Raw genomic sequence first — 23,844 nt, forward strand, 5'->3', positions numbered from 1 at the left:
TCCTTGAACTTGTTTTCACGTTGACTCGGTACATTCCTGGAACGCTTCACCCAGTTGTGCTTCTGACACCAACAAACCATCCACCACTGGGCATCACTGGGAGATTCACGGTGCCGGCTCAAACACACTGGGCTATTTGTAGTAACATGCATTGCACGCCCTAATCCTATTTACACAGTTAGAGCTTCGACAAACAGATGTTTTTAATTCGTCTTAAGTCTGTCAGGGTGTTGCACAGGTTGGTTTCGGGATTTTCATGCTCTTTGCTGTGTGAATGTCCACTTTTAACAGTGTAATGTTTAATTATGATGATGATAATAATCGTGCAACTGTTTCTTTAAAAAAATGATTCCAGTCACACAATAAACAAAGTTAGAGGCAGATTTGGCTTAGAGCGTTACGGTCATGTTTGTTCCAGAAATGTAAAAACATGATGATAACAGTGTACTGAGAGCGCGGGAGCCCAACGCACGGTTGATTTCTGCTCTTCTTCTGATGTCGCTTTGTGAAATGTCAGATTTAACTGAGAAAAGTGTCTTCCAGTTTAATGTTACTAAGTCTTGTTTGCTTGTTGCCTCATCCTTTGTTCTCTAACTGGCCTCATCAATGTGCCAGCATGTCAGTTTGTTCTGGGGTGTTGGAGAATGTATGAGCTGAGTCAGAAAGCTGAAATCTAACAGACAAGAAAGCAAAATATTCATCCAGATTTGACTGACCCCTGTAATCACATGGATGTGTGCCTGTGTTGATAAAATCTTTTATCAGCACAGCAGCTGTGGTTGATTCTGCTGTGCTTGATGGATATCACAGGCGTGATGAGCAGAAACAGTTATGCAACAGGAGACACCCGGAGTCAAAACAACACTCATTTGTGGCCTCTACAACAAGCAAAATGTGCAGTTTTAAAACAATTTATAGCTTGTTGTTCTATTCTGCCACAGAGCGGAACATCAGGGGTGTACTTTGGATCTCGCCCCATGACAGCTCGGACAGACTCCAGCCTCCTGACAACTCTGAACTGGATAAGTGGCAGAAGATGGATGCTGTTCTTTTTGTTATTGAATCTACAAAGTGCCAACCTAAAATCTGTGTAATTCTGCTGTCATTCTCTCAAGTGTTCATGCAGGATGTATAGGCTACTTCACTCACTTAAGGAAAGACGGGCATTTAAGGACTCAGTACACTTGAAACTGTGTGATGAAAAAAAAAAAAGACAGCCACAGAAGACTTTTTACCATAAAGTCTTCTGTACTGTAAAAGTACAGCTATGTTAAAAACATTTATGAATGAAATGTAAGTCATGCCTCTGTGTTAGAGCCTTGAGGCAGGTAAACTGAAATAAACAGAAACTGTGTTATCAGAGTTATTAATTACACCTGTGGTTTTCTGTGCACACTGGCAACATGTCATTAAAAAAAAAAATTCCTCCAAAAAGAGCTGGAAGCAGACTGGAATAAAACTGCTTAGAAATCATAGCCAGATCCAAATACGCACTTATCAAACAGTAATAGGAAACAGACTTCAGTGGAACTCACCTTTAATTCCTGAGAAGTTTGGTGCTGCTGCCAAAACAAACATGAGCAATCTTTGCGATATTGTATCTTTGGAAGTGATACTATACAGACAGCATTTATCAACTGCAGGTTTAGATTAGAAGTGACAAATGTTAGTTTGTAGATTTCTGTGTTATATGTGGCAGCTGAGGGTTAATGTCTAGGTGTCTGTGAAGGCTCTGTCATCCAGGTCATGGTAATGTAAGGAGCTTGGAAAGACAAGCGACTCGACGTCTTTAAGTTATTTTCAAGAAACGTAAAAATTCGTCCAGTTGCTTTTCTTTCCAAGCTCCTTAGGCTAATGTCTGCGGTTACAAATTCCTTCCTTGTATCAACAGTTTAGGCTGCTGCTGGTGTAATGGTGTGGGGGATATTTTTTGGAACACTTTGAGCGCTTGGTACCAACTGAGCATCATTTAGAGCGTATCTGAATATTGTTCTTCATCATGTACGTACTTTTATTTTTTATTTTTATTTTTTTTAAATTTTATTTTATTTTCACTTACTGAATATGGGACAGACTTGACTGGGGGAAAGAAGGGGAGAAAGAAAGGGAAAGAGAAACAGATGAGAAGAGGGACGGGGGAGAAGGGCAAAAACCAAAAACCAACAGAATGAGCAGAAAAAGAAAAAAAAAGAAGAAAAAAAGAAAAAAAATGCATATATCAATCACCTGGATCACCTGCTGAGAAAGAAAAAAGAAAACAAGCAGAAGAGAACAAGAGTAATAGAATAAACAACATCACAATGATATATGGGAATATGACAGTAAATACTAAATATTAAACATTATTGTGCAGCACATAAGATCAACAGAACACAGTGTGCTTTGAGGTAGGAGCCAAAAAGGGTGTAGTTTGTGGGTGTGATCACCCGTGTGTACACCTGTGAGCATGGACGCGTTTGTTTTTTTAAAAGGTTCCTTCATGTAATGATCTGCTAGAGGGTGTGGGGGGGCCACAGCCCTGTCTTCCAGGGCATGAAGCAGGTATGGTGGAGATCAAAACTCCAGACATCCAGAGGCCCCCAGAATACAAGAGACCAAGGAAGACCAACAGAGGGGCAGCTGCGCCACTGTCCCAGAAAGAGCTGAGGAGAGTCCCAGATGAGGGCTCACTCAGCAGCCGCGGAGCAGAAGCCAGGGGGAGTTGCAGTGACGCGCCCGTGAGCTCCGCCGGCAGCCAGCCGTGCCTGAGTGACCGAGCCCCAGGCCGAGAGGCCGAGGGCTCGTACGTACTTTTATGACCACACTGTGCTCTTCTGATGGCTGCTTCCAGCAGGATAACGTATCATGTCACAAAACTCAAATCATTTCAAACTGTTTTCTTGAACATGAGTTCACTGTATTCAAATAGCATCCACTGTCACCAGATCTCAATCCAAACCAACAGAGCGCCTTTGGGATGTGGTGGAACGGGAGAATCTCTTCATGGCTGTGCAGCAACACTATGATGCCATCATGACAATATGGACCCTGCTGTCTCAGTCAATGAGAGATACACAGAAAGAGAGGCAGGCTAGGGTACAAAATCCTATCAAGTAAAAACTTTCACTGTGAAGTAGGGCTGTTGTCCTCTTTAAATTAATAGATTTAATGTGGCTTAATTATTGCAATACAAAAAAACAAACAAACTTAATTACAGACAGCTTTAAATGTTTCCAGCCAACAATGACAGCGTACCAGCATCTTTTGATTCAACATGTTTATCTGCATTTAATAAATCATATTCATTACTATTTTCCAGTTTCTCTGAAAACAGTTTTACACTACGGAAAAAAGTGATTTTAACTTCAACTGATTTTTCAAAAATGTTTACAAAATTAAAAAAAAAAAAAACATTTACAAAACTCATTGTCAAGTGAATTACAGATGATTCTTTAACAACTTCAAGGCATTATAATTACATACAAAGTAGATACAGCATAAGTTTAACTGGTTTGATATAAGGGAATGCACAGGAGCTGCGCAGCTTTAATCTTCTGACTAATTGAAAATTTTGGCTACTACTTTTGCTCTAAAAGTGAAAAGGCTTTTTCATTTCATATTCAGAACAGTTGTTAAGTGAAAAGACTGTTTCCTGTCAGGATGGACCACAAAACCAAAACACTGGAAATCCTGGAAAACCAGGAATCCTGTTCAGATGCAGAAAAGACTCACCAGGTAAGTCTAACCTGAACTTTCACACATTCTTCCCATTTCTCCCATCACACCACAAACAGAATTTATGTCTCTCCCCAAAACAATAAATATAAGATGGCAATTTTGTTATAATTGTACAATTCAGCTTCCCTGTGTATTATTTGACGTTGAATTCTGTCATTGAATGTCTCAAATGTATCGGACATATTCCATAGCTAAAAATTTAAACAAAAACTAAATATTTTTGTTTTCAGTGAAAAAAAATCACTTTTTATTCAGAAACAACAAAATGCAATCCACATAAGGTTGTGTTAGTAATTTAACTTTCAGAAAATGTAAGATTTTTTTATGTGAGGTTGTTTGTATCTACAATTAATGCTCGCAGTGTCAACATTTGGTCCACGTTTGTTAGAAAATCTACGTCATTTCTTTGCATTGTGTAGAACAACAGCAGAGGAAAAAAGTCCAACATGTAAATAAGGAAATGATGAGGATTTCGCTCAAGGCAAGACGATCAGCTTTAAGTGCTTGACCAGAGGCTTCATCCCTGAAAAAGACATGATGAACTTGTACCAAAAACAAACAAAAAAAAGAAAATCATAACCTGCTTGTTTTTTGTTTTGTTTCAGATTGTATTTCTTCTCATGCAGTTAACATACAGACTTGGTTAGTGATACGTTTTTGTATGCTGGAGGCTTTTGACTAGTCCCCAGTGTCTGCTGGTGTACAATGTGCATCAAATGGAGGGATTTCAACTGTACCCTGGAGGACACCTGCATATATTGAATGCTGAAGGAAATTCCCTCAAATGTTGAGGATGTTTTGTTTCCTTCAATTCATACTGGTATGCAAAAAAAAAAAAAAAAAAAAAAAAAAAAAAAAAGTCATTACCTCCCCAGGTTCCCCTGCCTCATTGTCTGTAGTGCCTTTTGGCCTTACTCCAAGCCTATAAACTGCACACTCTCCTCCATAGTCTTGGCAGAGTTTTATTTTCCCACCTTCGACCTGCTCTCAGAGCGTTGCTTTAACAGGAGCTGGTCTGAAGGTTGCTCTCTGTGAGGATGGAGGTGATGGTGGAGGAATCGTAAAGACTGTCGTCATCGTCTGAGCTGAGAGCTGATGAATCCAAAGCTGGGCGTATTGCTGCCTGAGTTTTCCTCCTGTGAGACATAATAATCACTATCAGTAACCACATTCACAAAATCAGCTGCCGTCAGGTTTGATAAGGGAAAAAAGACTGTCTACACAGCTACAGTCATGGCAGGAAGTTTACATACACTCATCAGGAATCCACACAGCCTTTAGGCATAGTGTAAAAATCTTTCAATACAGTTCAGGTCAGGGTTTTGGGAATGCCATTCCAGAAGCTTAATGTTTGTCTTTTTTATCCATTTCAAAAAACTATTTTGATTTATGTTTGGGATCATTGTCCTGTTAAAACAAACAACTGTGTCCAAGTTTAAACCATCTAGGTGTTTACATGCTTGACAGCTTGTACAGTGTTTTTACGTTGGAAAGCTTCACCTTTAATCATCCAAACATACCTCATGTCATTGTGGTTAAATAACAAAATCTTTGTGTCATCTGAGGTAAACCGTTTGGGTCTTCTTGGAAAACTGGTGACAGAGCTGAATAACTTGTGCTTACATTATGATTGGTTGAAATCATGACCTTGGAATCTGCAATTGTTTAGAAATGGCTCCAAGAGACCTAAATCCATAATTCTCATTCTTAGATTTTCACTGAGATCTGTCAAAAAATTATTTTTATGCCAGCAAAGAGAAACTATCAACTGTAGTTAACCACGATCACTAATGAGTGTTAATGGCCTTACCAAATAACAAAGTCAATTTAAACCTAATTCTTGTTTTTTATTAGTCATTGAAGATGCTTGCTGTACAATCAATCCACCATTGAAGACAGAACAATTCAAAGAAATCTTTAAAAGCCCAAAATGTCCATGTCCATGATGAGTGTACATCAACATCTGAGCACGAGTCTGATCATCCTTAAAGTGGTTGGATACCCCGCCCTCTGCTGGTAAAACCAAAGAACTACATGCAATTCATTGGAACTCGTTAGAGGATGTTTGTAATTTAATTTCCCCTGTGGTATATGAGTAATGTACCGTTTTAGTTTAATGAAATCGCCGATCCACATGTGGCTGATTGCTGGAATGTTTTACACACATCAGACTGTGTAATGCTGCACCTCAGGGAGGCTGTGTGAATCTTTACCATGTGTCTGTATCAATGTGTCACAGCTAAACAATGTGAGTTCACTTATCATTACATCATGTGAATGCAGTTTTTTTCATTCTGTGACGCAAGTAGGAGGAGATGGTGTCTCTCTCAATTACACACACACACACACACACACACACACACACACACGGCTGTGATAATCTGGCTGCCAAGAAGAGCCTTGCATAATCGTTACCAGAAGCTCACATTGAGTAACAAATTGGAAGAGAAAAGAGGAATGGGACAGGAAAAGGAAGCGCTTACTTAAGCTCAGTCTCCAGTGCTGTGACTCTGGTCTGCAGAGCCTCTTTCAGCTCCATTTGTTCCTCCAGGTCTCTCTGAGCTTTTCTTCTCATTCCGTCTAACCTTTCCAGCTCTGTCTCTCCTTCATCCACCTGCCTCTTCAGAGCCTTCACTCTCAGAGCAAGCTGCAACACCAGTTGACATTTAAGCATGGTTTGCCAGTATGTGTTTCAACTTTTCCACTTTCTGTGAGTGGATTTCTGTATTTACATTCAGCACATGGTAAATATTTATACCTGGTCTCTCTGTTCAGTGTGTGTTTGTCTTTCCTCATCCAGTGTCATATTGAGGTCTTTTAGCTTCCTCTCCAAACGACGTTGTGTTGCCAACACAGTGTTCTTCTCTCTTGAAGTCAGAAAAAGAAAGCAAGACTTCTCAGCTACTGAGCAAAACCGCTTACCAACTCACTGCTGTTACATGTTACAACTAGAAACAGTGACTCAATCACTTGACAGAAAAACGAGCACGACCTAGAAAACCTACAAAACCAATTTAATGAAACGTTTAATTTACTAGATTTTAGGATTGTCCTGAACAACAACTCATGATCGTCATCAATTAATACCTGTGATGCCATCTGGAACAAAACAGTAGCATACTCTATTTGGACAAAAGCCACATGTCCTAATCGTTTAAATCAGATGTTCTCGGTCACAGGTGTAATTTCAAGCACCTAACCATACAGTCTGCCTTTACAAACATTTGTGAACAAATGAGTTGTTCAAATGAGCTCACTGAAACTGAGTGTGGTACTGTAATGGTCTGTGACATTTCATCATTTCTGCAAAGTGGAAGCATCTAGGAACCACAGGAATGAAGTGGCAGACTACATAAAATTATAGAGCAGGGTCGCTGAATGCTGAAGCACATTAAGCATAAACGTCAGTGCTCTGGTGGCTCACTAATAACAATGCATAATAATCACTTTTGTGAGTAAGAGGAATGTCAGACTCATTCTTTACATTTCTATACAAAAATCTACAAAAACATTCTCAAACACAGCAATAAATAAATAGTTTCACTATATAGATCAACATGAGTGCAGTAGTTGCTGTTTTCACCGCACCTCTCTTCGCTCCGCAGACGGTCTTCCAGCTCCTGGATTTTGCTTTCCAGCTGGGAGACTCCTACAGAGGTACGCGACTGACCCTCCATGTCAACCACACGACTCCTCAGCTCCTTCAGCTGCAAAGACAGACATGAGCAAATATGACGTTAAAAAGTATAGACATGTTGGATGCAAACCCAAAGGCTTTATTTGTAATTAAATCGATAATACATGAGAGTTAAACAATACTTTGGTTAACTTAGCAAACACAAATTTGGTGCATGTGCACATACATGTCTCTCCATTGCATTCTTGTCCAGCTCCAGGTCCTGCTTCGAGGATCTCTCCTGCATGAGCTCAGAGCGGAGCTGATCGATCTGGTCTCTGCTGCGAGCCACACGATCAGTCAGCATATCCACACTGCTTCTCTCCTCCTCCACCTCCACCTCCAAACGCTTTAGTTTGTCCTGATAGAAACAAGAAGAGATCAGTTTAATAAGCTGCTCAGAGGAGACACCGCTGGAAAAACCACACTAATAAATAAATTACACTACTTGTGTTTATTAAAATAATCAGCATTTATCATATTTTGATAGCTATGCTACCCTTGATTTATAAATGTAATAGATGTGCAGACTGTCACAGAGTCAGTGCATGCAGAGCACAACTATTAAAAGCTGTGAGCACAGTATCCATGGGTTACACTCCCAAATGACTCATTCTCCCAAACCAGGAGAGGAGCAGATGAGCCGCTTACCTCCAGGATGCGAATCTCTCGGGTTTTCTCATTGTGGCTGTTTTTGCTGGCCTCCAGCTCTCCCTCCAGGTGGCGCAGCCTGTTGGCGAGCAGCTCTTTATCCAGCTGGTGGTTGTCTCTCTCCTCACATGCAAGAAGCAGCTCCTTCTTCTGCCGTGATATCTAGTTAGAGCGATCAGATTTTTTTTAGAAATGTCATGCATGTGCTAGAGGAAGTAGAATTAAACCCTTGATTATTATTCAGACAGGATATAGTGCCATAACAGTTTGGGTTGATTCGCTTTGAAATGAAGGATCATTTTACACCATGCAGGGCCTTAATCAGACAGTTTTTTTTCCTCGTTACCTGTCTATACATGAATACAATGAAAAAAAAAAAAAAAAAGAAACTCAGTCAAAAGGTTAAAAACACAAGTCCTTAAACCACAGGCACACACCTCTTCCTCCAGTTTCCGTTTATTCATCTGGCTTTTTTCCAGCTCAGAGTGAGCATCGTTTTCGTGGCGCTGCACCTCCTGCACTTCCTTGCGTGCTCGCTCTTTCTGTTCTTCCAGTTGAACCCTGAGAGCCTGCGTTTCTTCTCTTAAGGATACGTTTAGAGAGTCATACTGACAGAAGGACGGAGGCAGGCAGGACAAAACAAAAACAGAATGAATTGTGCTGTGTATCCTCCAGTGAGCAGAGAGGACAAGATATAGACTTTTTTTCATTTGCACAGGTATAAAAATGATCCATCCTTCTTACGTCTTTGTTGAGTTTCTCTAGAGCTCTCTCCTGCTGTTGTTTAGTGTCCTCGAGCTGGCTGATGGTCTGTTTGAGGGCCTCCTTGTCCTTTTCTGTATCCTCCAAACGCTGGCTGAGTTCACGGTGCTCCTGGCTCAGCCTGGAGGCTTTCCTCTTAGCCTCATCGAGCTCAGATCTCAGGCCTCTAACCTCAGTGTGGAGTGCGAGCTCTGCCTCTGAGCTCTCTGTAGCATTGCTTTGCAGCTGAGCCTGAGGAAACCACAGAGGACATCCAAATAAGCCTTAATGTGAACAGTTTCCCAGGCATCACTAAGCTGGGTGGTGCTGTAAGGGATGCAACCTTACCTCTAATCTTGAGATTTTCTCTTTTAGACGAGCAGTCGCCTCCTCCTGCTCCTGCTGGGCATCATGGAGCGAGTTAATGTCCAGGTGAGCTCTGCTTAGCTGTGCCTTACTGGTGTCTAGTTCCTCTTCAGTCAATGAGAGCTTCTTTTTGAGCTGGGCAACTTCACCTTGGGCCTCATTAAGCTTCTGCTCTAGCTCTGAGATGGTTGCTGGGTCTGGCAGCTACAGGCAGGAAGACAAAAGATAAACCAGAGGATAAACCACAGTCATTTAAACAGATGCTTTTAATACCAAAACTACCACATTCAGAGAAATGTGTCGACCAAACTGGCTAGTTTTTATGATTAAAACAGGAGTTTAAATTATTATTTTTTTTGCTGGGAGATTAAACCTACCCGTTTATTTTTCTCTTGTGCTTTAGCAAAGTCCTCCTTGGCCTTCTGTAACTGGCCCTTCAACCTGTCAATCTCATACTTCAGTTCAGCCTCTTGGTTCTGGTGAGATTTTTTCAAAGAGATGACCTCCATGACCTTCTTGTCAAACTCCACCCTCATTTTCTCTACCTCAGACTTGCCCTTCTGCAAATCAGCTTTGCACTGCTGGAGCTCCTAAACAAAAATGTAACATCTTGTTAAACAGATCATTCAGCAAAGCCTCCGTGATCAGATGAAGTATAGCGTTTGTCTACTGCACCTGGCTGAGAGTCTGTGTGTGGCTGGAGTCTGGTGTCTGTTGTTTCATGGAAGTCATTTTGTCTTGGAGTTCCTTTAATTCTTCCTCAAATTCCTCCTTCTCCAGACGGGTTTGCAGGAGTCTAAGAAATGTGCACGTGCATCTGATCTTAACCAATCAATCCACATATAATTGTTTTAAATAATGTTTTATTATCTGATCAAGAGCAGTTTGATTGTATTCGTTAATCATTCTGATGTATCAGAATTTGCTTTGGTGTTTTCATGGAGGTAAAAGATTATTTTTAAGTGACACAATAAATTGATTTCCAGCTACCACATAGCAGTCAAATAAATTCACAAGAAAAAAAAGTCTATATTATAGTTTTTGCTAAACACACACAAATAAGGCCATCCACACCACACTTCAGCATCTTAAAATGGACAGTTTATGCCAAAATCTAATTTACACATTTTTCCTCTGTAGTGCTTTTTTTTTTAATAAATAAAGATTGTGCACGTGAAAAGTGAAAATATTTATTATGGATTGCATTTATATAGTGCTTTTCGAGACCCTCAAGCGCTTTACAATTCCACTATTCATTCACTTTCACATTCACACACTGGTGGAGGCAGCTACAGTTGTAGCCACAGCTGCCCTGGGGCAGACTGACAGAAGCGAGGCTGCCATATCGCGCCATCGGCCCCTCTGGCCAACACCAGTAGGCGGTAGGTGAAGTGTCTTGCCCAAGGACACAACGACCGAGACTGTCCGAGCCGGGGCTCGAACTGGCAGCCTTCCGATTACAAGACGAACTGCCAACTCTTGAGCCACGATTGCCCCAGTTCTTAGATTAAACTGCTGACTGAGTTTAAAAAAAGTTTTATGGTTATGATTTCTCCATAGACATTAGCAAATAAAATAGATGGATATATACTCTATTTTACTAGGTACACCCGTTTAACTACTCATTAACACAAATATCCAGTCACATGGCTGCAACTCAATGCATTTAGGCTCACAGCTTTAGACATGGTCAAAACTGAAGGTGAAACAGCATCAGAATGGGGAAGAAAGATGATTTAAGTTACTTTGAATGTAGCATGGTTATTCGTGCCTACTGGACTGGTCTGAGTATTTCACAAACTGCTGATCTATTAGGATTTTCCGTACTCTGTGTCTCTATGGTTTACAGAGAATGGTCTAAAAAAGACAAAATATCCAGTGAGCGGCTGTTCTCTGGGGAAAATGCCCTGCTGATGCCAGCGGTTAGAGGAGAATAGCCAGAATTCCTTAGGTTGGTGGGAAGGGGGCAGTAACTCAGATAATCTCGTATTACAACTGAGATGAGCCTCTAACACACAAAATATTGATCCTTAAAGTAGACGGGCTATTGTATAAAGAAGACCACACCTGGCGCCTCTGCTGCCAGCGAAGAACAGAAAACTGAAGCTAAAATTCACACTGGCTCACTAAAAATGGACAACAGAAGAGGATGCCTGGTCTGAGAAGTGTCGATTTCTGCTGTGACATTCAAATGTTGGGGTCCAACACGAAAAGCATGGATCCAGCTTGCCTTGTATCAAAGGCTTAGGTTGCTGGTGTAATAGTGTGGCCTCCACTGCTACAAGAACTCAATTCAACAGAGCACCTTTGGAATGTGGAGAACAGGAGATTCACATCACGGATGGACAGCTGACAAATCTGCAGCAACTGTGCGATGCTATCATGTCGACATGGACCAAAATGTCTGAGGAATGTTTCAGCGCTTTGATCAATCTGTGCTACAAAGGATTCAAAAGTGCTAATTTGTTATTAGCAAGGTGTATCTAATGGACATGGACAAAAGATGTAAATTTGATTTTGGAGTTAACTGTCCGTTTAAAGCTTTATGCTTAGACACTGTTTTACAGTAACTCAGCCCACTATATCAACACAACGAAGAACAGGAAAATAGAATTTTTTAAGGTTCAAATTGTGACTAGACAACTAGACACATTAAAAGTAGAACTAGAACAAATATGATCCATATTTGATTGTTGGTTTTAGACACAAACACTTTGATTTGGCTAAAAATAAAATCATGAAATACGTTTATTGAGAGCGAATGGCCTTGACACTATAGACAGTTGTTAGCACAGTTCAGCACATCTACAGCTCAGTAAAGCTAAACAAACACTGTTTAGTTTGCGACTCTCACTGTGTTTCAGGGTGGCTGGGTGTCTCTCTGACAGAGAGGGTGAGAAACATTTACCAGGTAGAATGAGAGAGAAAGAATGGAAACACATTAGTAAAGAGAGTGCAAAGGAAAACATGACAAGATGATGACAAAAATCCATGTCCACGTGAACACTGGAAATGTCAAAGTCAGGTCAGCAATGATGACTAAACACTGCGAATGATACGACTGTTACATCAGAATGTATTAAGACTCACTCTTGTTTAGTTGTTCGAAGTTCGTCTCTGGTCGAATGAAACTGCTCCATCCAGTGGCTGCTCTCATCTCGACAGTCCTCCAGCTGCTGCTGCAGGGAGCGAACTGACGCATTTACACGCAGGCGCTCTGCTTCAATCCCTGCATGAGACTTAAGTAGGAGACAGAAAAACTGATCACCTGTTGTGTCATTTCTCTTTCATAGTGTGTGTTAAATCACTCTTTTTGCATTTGAATGGCTTTTCCTTTCAAATATTCAAGTAAAACTCAACAAATGCTGCACTTTCACAAACACACAGAAAAGCTTTCATCTCAGTCCTTGGAAAGGCTATCGAAATTAAATCATTTTCTGTTGTATGAACCATTTTCAGTATTAAAATCCTTCAACTTGTTTTAGAAATATAAAGAAGCAGCAGTATGGCTTCATACTGAGAAAGAGCTCTACAGATGTGATGTTTGCTTTCAAAGTGTTGGTGAAGAAGTATAGAGAAGGTCAGAAGGAGCTGTGTCTTATGGATCGAGAGCGAGCATATGATAGTAGCAAAGAGTCAGGAGTAGCAGAGAAGCATGTGAGGCTTGTGCAGGACATGTATGAGGACAGCGAGACAGTGGTGAACGGCTGGAGTGACAGATGGGTTTACATCGGGGATCAGCATTGAGCCCATTCTTGTTTGCGATGTGGACAGGTTAACAGATGAGGTCAGCCAGAAATCACTGTGGACTGTGATGTTTGCAGTCGACACTGATCTGTAGTAAGAGTAGCGAGCAGGTGGAGGTATGCTCTGGAGAGAAGAGGAATGAAGGCTTGCGGAATCAAGACAAAGTACATGTGTGTGAATGAGAAAGAGGCAGGTATAACAGCGAATATGCGAGGAGTAAATATAGTGAAGGCAGACGAGTTTAAATACCTGGGGTCAAAGCAGCAGACAGTGCACAAGAGAGGAAAAAGAGTGCTGGAAAGGTGGAGCGGATAGCAGTAAGAGTGAAAGGAAAAGGTTACAAGATAGTGAGATCTGTTTTAATGTATGGTTTGGAGACGATGGCACTGACATTGAGATTTTCATTAGGAGTGACCAGAATGGACAAAATTAGAAACGAGTACATTAATGGAAGCGCTCGGGTCAAGCAGACAAAGAGAGGCTACGCTGAGATGGTTTGCATATGTGCAGAGGAGGAATATAGTGGTACAAAGGATGCTGAAGATGGAGCTACCAGGCAGGAGGAGGAAGGAGAAGACCACAGAAAAGGTTCGTGGATGTAGTGAAGGAGGACACGCGGAAGGTTGGTGTGATAGAAAAGGAGGCAGATGATCTAATGTGGTGACCCCTAAACCAAGCAGCTGAAAGAATGAGTCAACCTCCTTGCTGCTGTTTCTTAAGAATTACAGGCTGTTTGACCAATTTCAGTTTTTTAACTTATTTTTCTTCTTTATTTTTAACATGGCTGTACATATAAAATGTTTTGTACCTACATAACTTTTATTCTTTATCCCGCTGCATTAGCGTGGCAGGATAATGATGACAGAATAGAATTTCCTGGATCAATAAAGTATTTATCCATCTTTCTACATGCCAACTGTAAGTGATGCTCAGTTTGCTACTGTGAGTGCACACCTGAGACACCTGCTCCATGCTGCTACGGAGCTTGTCCATATCCGCACTGTACTGCTCTCGCAGCGCCTCAATTTCTTTGTCATGTGATGCCACCTCTTCCTTCAGAGCGCCCTTCAAAGCTGTAAGCTCCCTCTCTCTCTGTCGCAGTGTCTCCTCCAGCTTCTTTTTTAGTTGCAAAACTTCCATCAGCTGCGCCTGACAAGAAACCAGATCCTGCACATGCAAGGGAAATACAGCATTAACCTGATAACTCTGACCACTCGCTCATAAAAATGTCTTAAATGAACATCAACTTCCTGTTTCAGAGTAAAGGATTTTTCAAACGAGTGTAAAAAATAGAAGCTACACAGCAGTTTATTTAAAAAGTGGGGTGAGATAAACGATCCCGGTGCATCAGTGTTTGTGTGTGTGTGTGAGAGGCCAAATGTCTGAGATACCGTCTTGTTGCTGCTCTCTCTTCTCAGCTCATCTTGAAACTCAGCCATCTGGTCCTCCATATCTCTGACCCGCTTCTCAGCGTTTTCTCGATCCATACGCAAATGAGTCAGCCTTCAAGGAAATGAGAATAAAAACACGCCTGTGAGGGATTCTTTGAATATAACCGGCACATTTGTTTTGTGAATAAGCTACAGTAGCTGCTTGTGTCATCCAACTGTCTAGCATGTAGCAGTACCATGCCCTTTGCTGCTTTCCCTTGTAAATGTGTTTGCGTGTGTGCATGCCATTATGGTCTTACTCCGATTGTGTTTCGTTTAATTCATTTTTCTTCCGGTCCAGCATCTCCTGGAGTTGCAGATTTTCATCCAGACAACTCTCCAGCTCTGCTTTCAGAGCAGGATCAGAATTGCTAACAGAGTCCTACACACAGACAGACATGATGAATAAATGAGGGCAGTGAAACATAACACCGTCTGCTCTGCTGGCATAAACAATGGGCTTTTAGGAAATGTTGAAGCAGGGTTGCATTTGTGCACCAATCAATATGTGTAAGAGATTTAAGTTATAAAGAGCTATTAGAGATTAAGACCTGCCCAGCTTCCTTAAGACAACATATAATGGGTAATTATTTAGATTAGTGTGTGTGTGTGTGTGTGTGTGTGTGTGTGTGTGTGTGTGTGTGTGTGTGTGTGTGCGCTGCTGACCCGACCAGAGAGCTTAAGGGATTAATCTGAGGATTAATCTGAAGCACACTCCAAGCTAAGGAACCCCCCAGTCCTCCTGGTAAGATTTGATAAAAAGGCACAAAAACTCAGAGGACAGTTTCTGAGTCGATTTGGTTGGTGGAGTAGCTGCTCTCATTCCAAGAAGAGTGGCTTGAGTGTTTATGTGAAGCACTAGATGTGATCCGTGTAATCAGAAACGAGTTACTCTGGTAGGGTACTCTGAATGTTAACACCTTCTTGAGGCTGATTTGAGAAAAACTAGTCAGGTCCCACAAGACACCGAAACTACAGGAACCGTCTTAAAATCTAGTGCACAGTTTCCACTGAAACTGAAGATAATGTGACTACAGATATGGTTCAAAGTTCACATTATGGCTCAATTTGTCCTACTCATTATTATTATCATAATGTGTCACTTTAACACTGCTGAAGTTTTAGTTTAGTGTAAATTTACTTACTCAGTGCCAGTTTACTGAAACAGTCAGCTCAAGGTATTTATATTGAACTGCAAAGGATCGTTGGGACCACCCCAACAATCAGATGATAAAGCACGTAGCAACGTTTGGGAGAAAGAACTCCCTTTTAACACAAAGAAAACTCGACCGATTGGAGGGTGAGGGGACCAAAAAGAGAGCAAAGAGGAGCACAGTGACACCAAAAAACAGTAAATAGGACAAAATACAAACTACAAGAAAGACACGAAAGTATAGATATCAATATCTCTGTCTTACTTCTTTTTCTATGCTCCACTTACCTTCCTTTCTTCCAGCAGTGCAGTTTGTAGTGCAACCACCTTTTCCTCAAGCTTTCTTTTCTCACTCATCCACTCCTCCCTCATGCTTTGTTTGGGCTGTCAACATAGTGGACATAGATGAAAACGGTCTCTTCAGTGGACAGCAAAAGAAAAACTTATAGAATTTGACACTTTCAAAACAAGCAAACCTTAAGGTGCTGAATGTTCTGGAAGATGAGCTTTACTTTGTGCCTCACGATGACATCGGTTTCACTACTCCTGTGAAAATGAGAAACTGGTCAAATGACGAATTTACAAACACGTAACTATTTGCTTTTCTACCATTTTATTTAATTAGCTGAATGCGAGCAGAGCTAATAACATGAAAGCACGTACCCTTGTCTCAGGATGTTGTATATGGTCTTCATGGCCTGCTCCTCCTCACTGCTCAGCTCTGCACTCTGACCCTGGTCCAGCAAAAGGTCAGGGGTCACCTTAAGATATAGATCAGAAAACTACTCTTGCAATAGTGCACGGTTTACGGTGGTCAAAGCTCACTGAAAATCTACTTTATTGTGCAACCACAAATAAAACCAATTCTTACTTGTGCCTCAGTCAGATTTGGTCGTTGTGGCTCCAGTGAGGCCCACTGATTCGCTGGCTGTCCAGGAATTTTGGTGACATTGCCCTGGCTGCGCCTCAAGCTGCTGTGAGTTGGCGATGGGGGTGAGGTGTAGGGATTGGCGGTGGTGAGAGGAGATGTAGCTCCTGGACGTTGCTGGGCAGGGGGCAGTCCTCTCTGCTGGCCTCCAGCATTAGCACTATCAAACCTGTTTATTAGCTTGTTGACAGACGTCTGTCTCTTGTTAGAGTGTAGCTCGTTTGGCTGAGGAGGGGGCTCGGGACTGTCCCTCACTGACCCCAGTGACCTGTTAAGCCCTGCCTGATAAGAACCGTGCCAGATATTTCTTTCAGTGCCCCTCTCTCTATCACTGACATGCCACCCCTGCTCTCCATCTCCCCTTACTCCAATTCCTCCATCCAGATTCCCATAACTACCAGACTTTCCATCTCCTGGTGGTCTAGATAACTGATACTCCTCGTTACTCGGCCCTCCATCCCTGTCAAGAAGCGACCCATGAGACTGAGCCCGGCGTAGTAGCCCTCCCTGCTCTCCTCCTCCTATGTAACCTCCCTCTGTTCCTGGCTCTGCCTTCCCTCTGTTCCGAGGAAGGCTATTATAGCCAGAGGAGTACTCGGTCTTGAGCTGAACCCCATACGAATCTCCTTTTTGTCCATCCTTCAGAACCACATATGGTTGGCCAGCAATTCCCTGCACTCTGACTGCTACACCATATTTAGATGTGGTCTGAGTCTTGGTCTTGGGCTGGGGTGCAGGCTGCCCTCCACCATTCTGATAGTCATTGATGAAGCGGATCTGGACACCATAGTCCACCGGGGTCGTCTGACCTGAAGATGGTGTGGTCATACTGGCAATAGTAGAATAAGAAGAAGTTAGATATATTTTTGTAATTTAAAAAAAAAAAATTCTGGCTTGAGACTAACAGTACTGTGCCAAGTATTAAGCGCGCCCTCATTTCTTTATATTTTTCTTCCAGTGAGCCAGACATTCTTGTGTTTTCTTAACATGGCCTTGAACAATAGCGCTCCAGGCTTGCTGAAGGTCTTTCAAATTTTGTCTTTGAGCACCAACTACTTTTTCACTCAAGTCCTTGACATTTTCTTTTCTTTTGCCAAGCAGCAGCCCCCCCCAAAAAAACAATCATGGGCAGCTGAACAGTATCTGAAATTCATGTCCTTAAGAAAGGAAGAAATGTGTCAGCAAAGACTTGATACAGAACATAAAAGATGCATCTGACCCCTTCAGTTGATCCATCTACTGCTTTCCAAAGCCTCGTCAGACTGATGAGGCTTCATGCAATACCATCTAGAATTACTCTGACTGGCAGCAGCTTTATTTTTCAGCTTGAAACACACTGCCAATGTAGTAAAAGCATACCAGGATGGAAAAACCCCCCCACATTGGAACACTATTGGTTATGGATTGACCTCCCAGAGCCTAGACCTCAACATTATTGAAGCAATGTGGAATCATCTTAACAGAGAAAAGAACAAAAGAGCTTTGAATGTCTGTTAAGAAGCCTGGAGAACTATTCTTAAAGACTACTTCAAGACATTGCAAAAAAGCTCACCTAAGAGAGTTAAAGCTATGAATGAAGATGTTCATGATTTTCAACATGTAAACTCTGTTTCTGATATTTTGATTTCTATATGCTGTATTTCCATTAATGTTTTACCTGTAATATTAAATGTCTGCACCAAATTTTCTTCAATCAAATCACATTTTAGGTAAAACCCCCTCATGACACACAGATCTTTTGTTTCATTTGATTTTTTTGGCTCAGTTTTTTTTTTGCCAGTTTCTCTCTTGTATGTTTTTATATTTCATCTATATGATTTAAAAGTGCAGGTACAACAATATATACCTTATATGAATGTTTTAGATTTTTTTTAAAAAAGGGAAATGATCAAAGATACTTCTACTTTGCTTTCCATGAGGACATTGACTTCTGGACCACCAATAATGGACAACCTGCTTTGTTACAACCACCCTCTAGATAAAATTCTGTGACTCTACCAAAGTATGACTACATAACAATGTTGCACATCAAGCTTTTATTCTGATAAGATGGTTACTTCTATCAGCTGTATTACTGTATTGAAGCAGGGAGGGAAAAACTTAGAGGAATTTGTGCATGTGTCAGATTTTTCCCAGAATAGAAAGATTTAGCTGAGGTATGTGTGTGCAAGTGTTTCCACACCTCAAATAGAAAATGAGTAATACTGAAAAATATATGGTGAGAGCCACACCTCAAACATCAGCTGATAATAACTTTGAGTAAATAGCAGTCTTTGATGTCATTAAGATACTGTGACTCATCGTTCATCCACCTGACCTGCACACATGAGATTATTTTTCACTGTAAACTGTAAGGCCATTTTTTAGTGTAAAAAAAAAACCCTCATGGTTCTATAACAAGACTGATTGTTTATTAAAAACAGATCTTCATATAGTTATTTGCTGTTTGTCAAGTATAATATTAGTGTCAGCTTTAAAATTCCTCAAATTGTGAAAACAAATGTATAGACAGTAGACTTTAATTAACAGGTAATTCTGAAAAGTAAAAAATAAGAGACACAGACTTCCTTTTAAAATACGTGTTCTGAGATTTATAGGCGCTTTCTAGCTCTTTACTGCTTATGTGGACTTTAACCTCAGTGCGCTCCATTAGTCATTAACCTGAGAGCACACACCCACATATCACTTTCCCCTGTGAGGACCAACTAAGCCTTCTGAAGCTCTTCGAAGTTTCCAAATCTAATTCCCTCAACTGAACTTTGACACCTTGAACACAGACAGCTACTACAGCAACTAGTCAAGTGTCACTACGGCTTTCATTAACTATATCTGAAATTTCTCAATTCATCTTTTTCTTGACTGCCTAATCCTAACTTTTTACACTTCCTGAATACACAAAATGAGGATTTCTAAAATAATGTTTCCATTCATTGCACTTGTTTAAGCTTAGTCACTGCCAGCCTTTTTCATCACTACTGATAATAACTTGTTTTAGGTCACCCAGTAAACCCCATCCCCCAGGACAGCACAATAGTATGGTTCATTCAACTCTCTCCCAAACTATTACAAAACTACCCCCCACCTCTGCGCTCTGCACCTTCCATTTCCTGTCTGCAGCCTTTGGAGGTGACAGACAGAAAGTGGGCTGGGAAACAGAGAGGGAGGGTGAAGTGAGAGAGAAAGAGAGAGAGAAACACTCCACTTTTCTCTTCTTATCAGTGCTGAGTGTGATAAAATCCAAAGTCAAGCTGTTCCTCCGAAACAACCCTCCCTCTCCTCCAGTCCTTACAAAGGACTGGCTACAAAAGTAGCCATCGAATAGATAACTATTTCCACAGACACATACTTCCATAAATTATTGCAACACTTTTTAAAAATTTCTATACTAACTTTTTAATCTGTATGACAAGACAAACCAGCCAAGCTCCTCTGAGATAGAAGTGAGACAAGCAGGAGTGGTAACTATGAAAAGGGGTTTTATATATGAAACCGTTTCGGAGCAAGATAAGAAGGTAATGACTGGCCCAGCAATGAATGGAGTGACGTCACTGAGAATGACCTTCGAAGGTATCTGTGTGCAGCTGGTCGATTTTTTTCACCCTTTGGGAACCACAGAAGAAGCGCCGTGTGTCACAACAAGTTTGTGAAGCTGAGCATAAAGTTTTCAGCCCACTCTTGTAAACCAAGGTCAACCAAAAGTGTGGTCCACTGACGACTGCAGCACAGACACGCAAGATAGTGCACTAACTAGTAATCTTTGATTTAATGGGACATACTCATCTAAACTGGTGTGACCCGTAAAGCAACAAGTAAGCCAAACTGATGTAAAGAAACCAAACTGTAAAGCAGAAACATGTCTGTCTGAGAATATCTGTTTATTTGTCACAGAGGAGGAAGGCACTTCCAGCTCCGACAGCGGGACGAGGTTGAAGGAGAACTCATCCCATTGTCCAGCTGATGTGGGGCGGAAAATGAGGGCAGCAATTCTGGAATGCTATAACTACCCCTGCTGCTCCTGCCCCTTTCTCTTCTGTCACACTGTCCATCTGACTAAAAGAAGTCATTTCCAATACTTAAATTTTGCTTTTAGGCTTCACTCCAATGTTTTTTTTCTCCACAGCACTCTAAATAAACATGCTTTCTATACTGAGAGTAGGATGGCAAACAAGCTCTCCTTTGATCTTAAACTCGTGATGTGAAACTAACATGTCACACCTAAGGTGATTGTTTCAGGTCTGTAAAACACAGAAATTATTATTTTTTTAAATACAGAAAGCAATCCATTACCCAATAAGCGACTAAACAGTGTTCACTCTGGAGATCCAGAATCTTAACTATGAGTATTGCAACTTTAATAACAGACCAGCTTTGCTTGCACAGCTATATCTGGAGCTTTTGTAATTTCATGAGAGTCGTGCTACCCTGCAGTTATGCAGACGAGCCTGCGGCCTCAAACTCAATTCTCAAAAAGTAAATTGAATTGAAGCTGCTTTCATTTTAAGACCTAAGGTGGAAAGGAAAAGAAAAAAAGAATTAGGACATCAGAATGGGTGAGGAGAAAAATTAAACAACGGCAACGTGTGAAATCACATGCCTCTGCTGACTCAGAATCCACATGGCTAATGTGATAGCATCATCTCTAGACTGGCCCAAAAATGACACAGCTGGAGATGGCAGACAAGGGTGATGGCAACATGTGCCAAAAACATATCCTTAGGGTGTAAAAACAACCCTTCATGTCAAAACGTAAGCACTACAAATACGTAAGCACGTGCTATGCTTTTAAGTAAAGCCAGTCTTCTCTCGTTCTCGTACGAGAACAGCTTTGCATGAGTCACAGTTCAAAACAAACCTTGTTTATCCTATACTGGTCTTTGGTTTCACTCCTCAATTAATAAACACCCGAAACAATTCATTTAGCTGCTCTCCCTTTAAACTTTCTTTTTATTGGCTACCAAAAGCAAACAGAAGGTTTGAAGAGCAAGTGGGCGGAGCTTCTGTCCTCATAAAGCCACAAAACTGGACTTGGCAGAAAAAGTTTTTCTAATTACACATCTTAAGCAGAAAAATAATAATGCGCTTTACTACTTCCGTAAAAAATAAAAATAAAATAAAAAAAATAAAGCAATAATTAAGATTTTTGCTTCCAAAACAGAATTTTGATTAAAGAACTTTTAAAGAACAGAAACATAAAAATGATTTTGGTTACCGATACTGTCAATTTAGGGCAGATGTGCCATAAACCCTACAATGCACGGGGGTCTAATAAATTTGGTAAGCATTGTATAAACGTCTTAAGAATGAAAATGTAAACGTCTGTGTGCTGAATGAGGTTGAAAGCGATGGAAAACAGCCAGACACTAAACAAGGAAGAATCAAAACACCACATCTGAAAATATTTGCCTTTAAAAAAACCCAAACAAAACAAATCAATTCAAACTGTCATCAACTCATTGCTAGTTGGACTATTTGAGAGCTAGTTTACAGCATGCTATAAAGCTGGCATATGGATGCTGTAAAAACACATTTAATCCTCCTTTTCTTCCAAGTGAATCATAAAGTTTTACAGGACTGTCCTGCAAATCACAAATGTGATCATGTAAGCAACAGAGATACAAGTGCTGTACTCTCTCTTCTGCTTTTAAAGGACAGTCAGGTACTCAGTCCTCAGAGTATACTCCCTCTCCATTACATTCTTGACATAACACCAAGCCCTCATCCTCTTTCACCCTCAAACAAACACCCATTTATTCCTCTTCTCAGGCCAAAGGAGTTCATTGGCATAACAATGTACAAAAAATGACACAAAAGTAGGAGCACATAAATACACCCCTCCTTTTTCCAAATTCCTGACACTGGTCTCTCTGTCCTTTACACATACAGGGGCGGAAAGTGTGTCAGTGTGGGAGACTCACTTTATGGCGTTTTATCTGCACACTTGAGTGTATCAGCTGCTTGTACGTGTAACACGGCACAGGTCTTTATCTGTTAGTCCAATGTGAGGCATTCCCACCACATTACGAGTTCTGAAACTGTACCCGAAGCTTTGCAGGCTCAATGCTATAATTAGTGAAATTCATGACCCAATCCATGAGCCTTTCCCCACCTCAAAACTATAATCTGCTATTCCTTCTTGCCCGTGTCATCAGTTTCACATGAGCTGTGAAGAGAACAAAAGCAGGTGTACTCTAAATGCATGTTTATCCATTGTTTACCCGGGTTCAATCCTTTAATGGTTTCCCTACAGTTGCATTTATCCCTTTGAGCTATGTGCTAAAAACCTTCCTCCTGTACCGTTGTTCCAGTGACAGATCGCCTGGTCCCACAGGTGTACACAGAAACACCTGGCTCATTTCTAAACAACTTAATGGTTTTAAAAGTTAAACCTCTGACATTAAGCCTACCTTCGCTATTCTTACATTTGTCTTAAAGAGACGTATTATTCTGTTTTATTTGTCATTTGGTTCCCCTCATTAACGGGCAAATCCAAAAGTTATCTTGGAGTAACGTTAGCTGGTAGCGCTGTTTCTCTCGAACCATCGTTAGCTGCTCAGCTACACTGGCTCACAGTGACACACTACCAAATAAACTATCAGATAACTGCCATAAATCAAAAATAAGTGCCGTTTGGCAGCACCAGAAACCCACAAAGCGTCAAAGTAACTGTCTGAGGAGCGGCGCCTGTCTGGTTTAGCTGTCTGGCTATGAGAAGTCCCAAACCCAGCGTGAACTTACCTCTTTTTTCTGAACTTAATCTTCTGCTCCTCTCGTATCCTGTCGCCTCCTGTATGCCGATAATAATTCAGATATATTGACTGACATCCATTAAAGCCCACACGGAAACCTGAACAGAAATACCTAACTCCTACGGAAATTATCACAGCAATAAGTTCATTATGCTGCTGCTGGGAATGCAACCTGTTACCTTTTTGTCAGGGATGTAAACGTTCCGCCCAGCCCCGCCAAGCACGGCGCTGCGATTGGACCGTTTCGCTGGCTTGGGCGGGGCTATTGATATTGTCTAGGTTTGTAATTGGTGAAACCTCCATGCCAATCATTCCTTGTTTCTGTACCATTTTTTTCACCTTTTTTGCTGAAAAATGGAACTTGTATTTTTTTTTTTCCAAATAATGACCCGCGTAACCTAGATAAACAAGACTCTTCAAGGACTACTGATTGATGCAGGTGCCTCAAAACGTTTATTTCTCCTCTTGACCAGTAGATGGCGCAGCCGTACACCAGCTGGTTCTCAAGGGTGGCAGTTTGCTAGATAGCGTGTGTGAAAAACACACCTATATATTTAGACTATGTCTGTTCAGAAGATGGTCGCTTAGGTTTAAGTTGCTATTTTAAAAAAAAATTATAATTCATAGTTTCTTTCTTTCTTTTTATACTAAGTTAGTATTAATAGTATCACCAACGCTGGTATTTGTAT

General features: G+C 41.0%; 1 protein-coding gene across 4 annotated transcripts; it reads right to left on the reverse strand.

Annotated features, from left to right (window-relative positions):
* Positions 1 to 3,241: 3,241 nt before the first annotated feature.
* cgna (cingulin a) lies at positions 3,242 to 23,307 on the reverse strand. Of its 4 annotated transcripts, none has more exons than XM_026185015.2 (21): positions 23,145 to 23,307; positions 16,353 to 17,238; positions 16,145 to 16,242; positions 15,958 to 16,027; positions 15,770 to 15,865; positions 14,589 to 14,710; positions 14,290 to 14,401; positions 13,853 to 14,065; positions 12,242 to 12,390; positions 12,006 to 12,032; positions 9,827 to 9,947; positions 9,529 to 9,741; positions 9,134 to 9,355; positions 8,789 to 9,037; positions 8,482 to 8,652; positions 8,045 to 8,206; positions 7,581 to 7,754; positions 7,306 to 7,424; positions 6,476 to 6,584; positions 6,201 to 6,364; positions 3,242 to 4,853 (listed from the first exon to the last, which is right to left on the reverse strand). In XM_026185015.2, exons 2-21 carry the CDS (start codon positions 17,235 to 17,237, stop codon positions 4,718 to 4,720), a joined length of 3,612 nt encoding a protein of 1,203 aa, XP_026040800.2. In that variant the 5' UTR covers position 17,238; positions 23,145 to 23,307; the 3' UTR covers positions 3,242 to 4,717. The 4 variants fall into 4 exon arrangements, with proteins under 4 accessions (XP_026040800.2, XP_026040802.2, XP_026040801.2 ...); XM_026185017.2 differs by having other exon boundaries at positions 16,145 to 16,215; positions 23,145 to 23,279; XM_026185016.2 differs by lacking the exon at positions 12,006 to 12,032.
* Between the last annotated feature and the right edge of the window lie 537 nt (positions 23,308 to 23,844).

Source organism: Astatotilapia calliptera, chromosome 11 (assembly GCF_964374335.1).
Source record: "Astatotilapia calliptera chromosome 11, fAstCal68.1, whole genome shotgun sequence".
NCBI classification, from domain to species: domain Eukaryota; kingdom Metazoa; phylum Chordata; class Actinopteri; order Cichliformes; family Cichlidae; genus Astatotilapia; species Astatotilapia calliptera.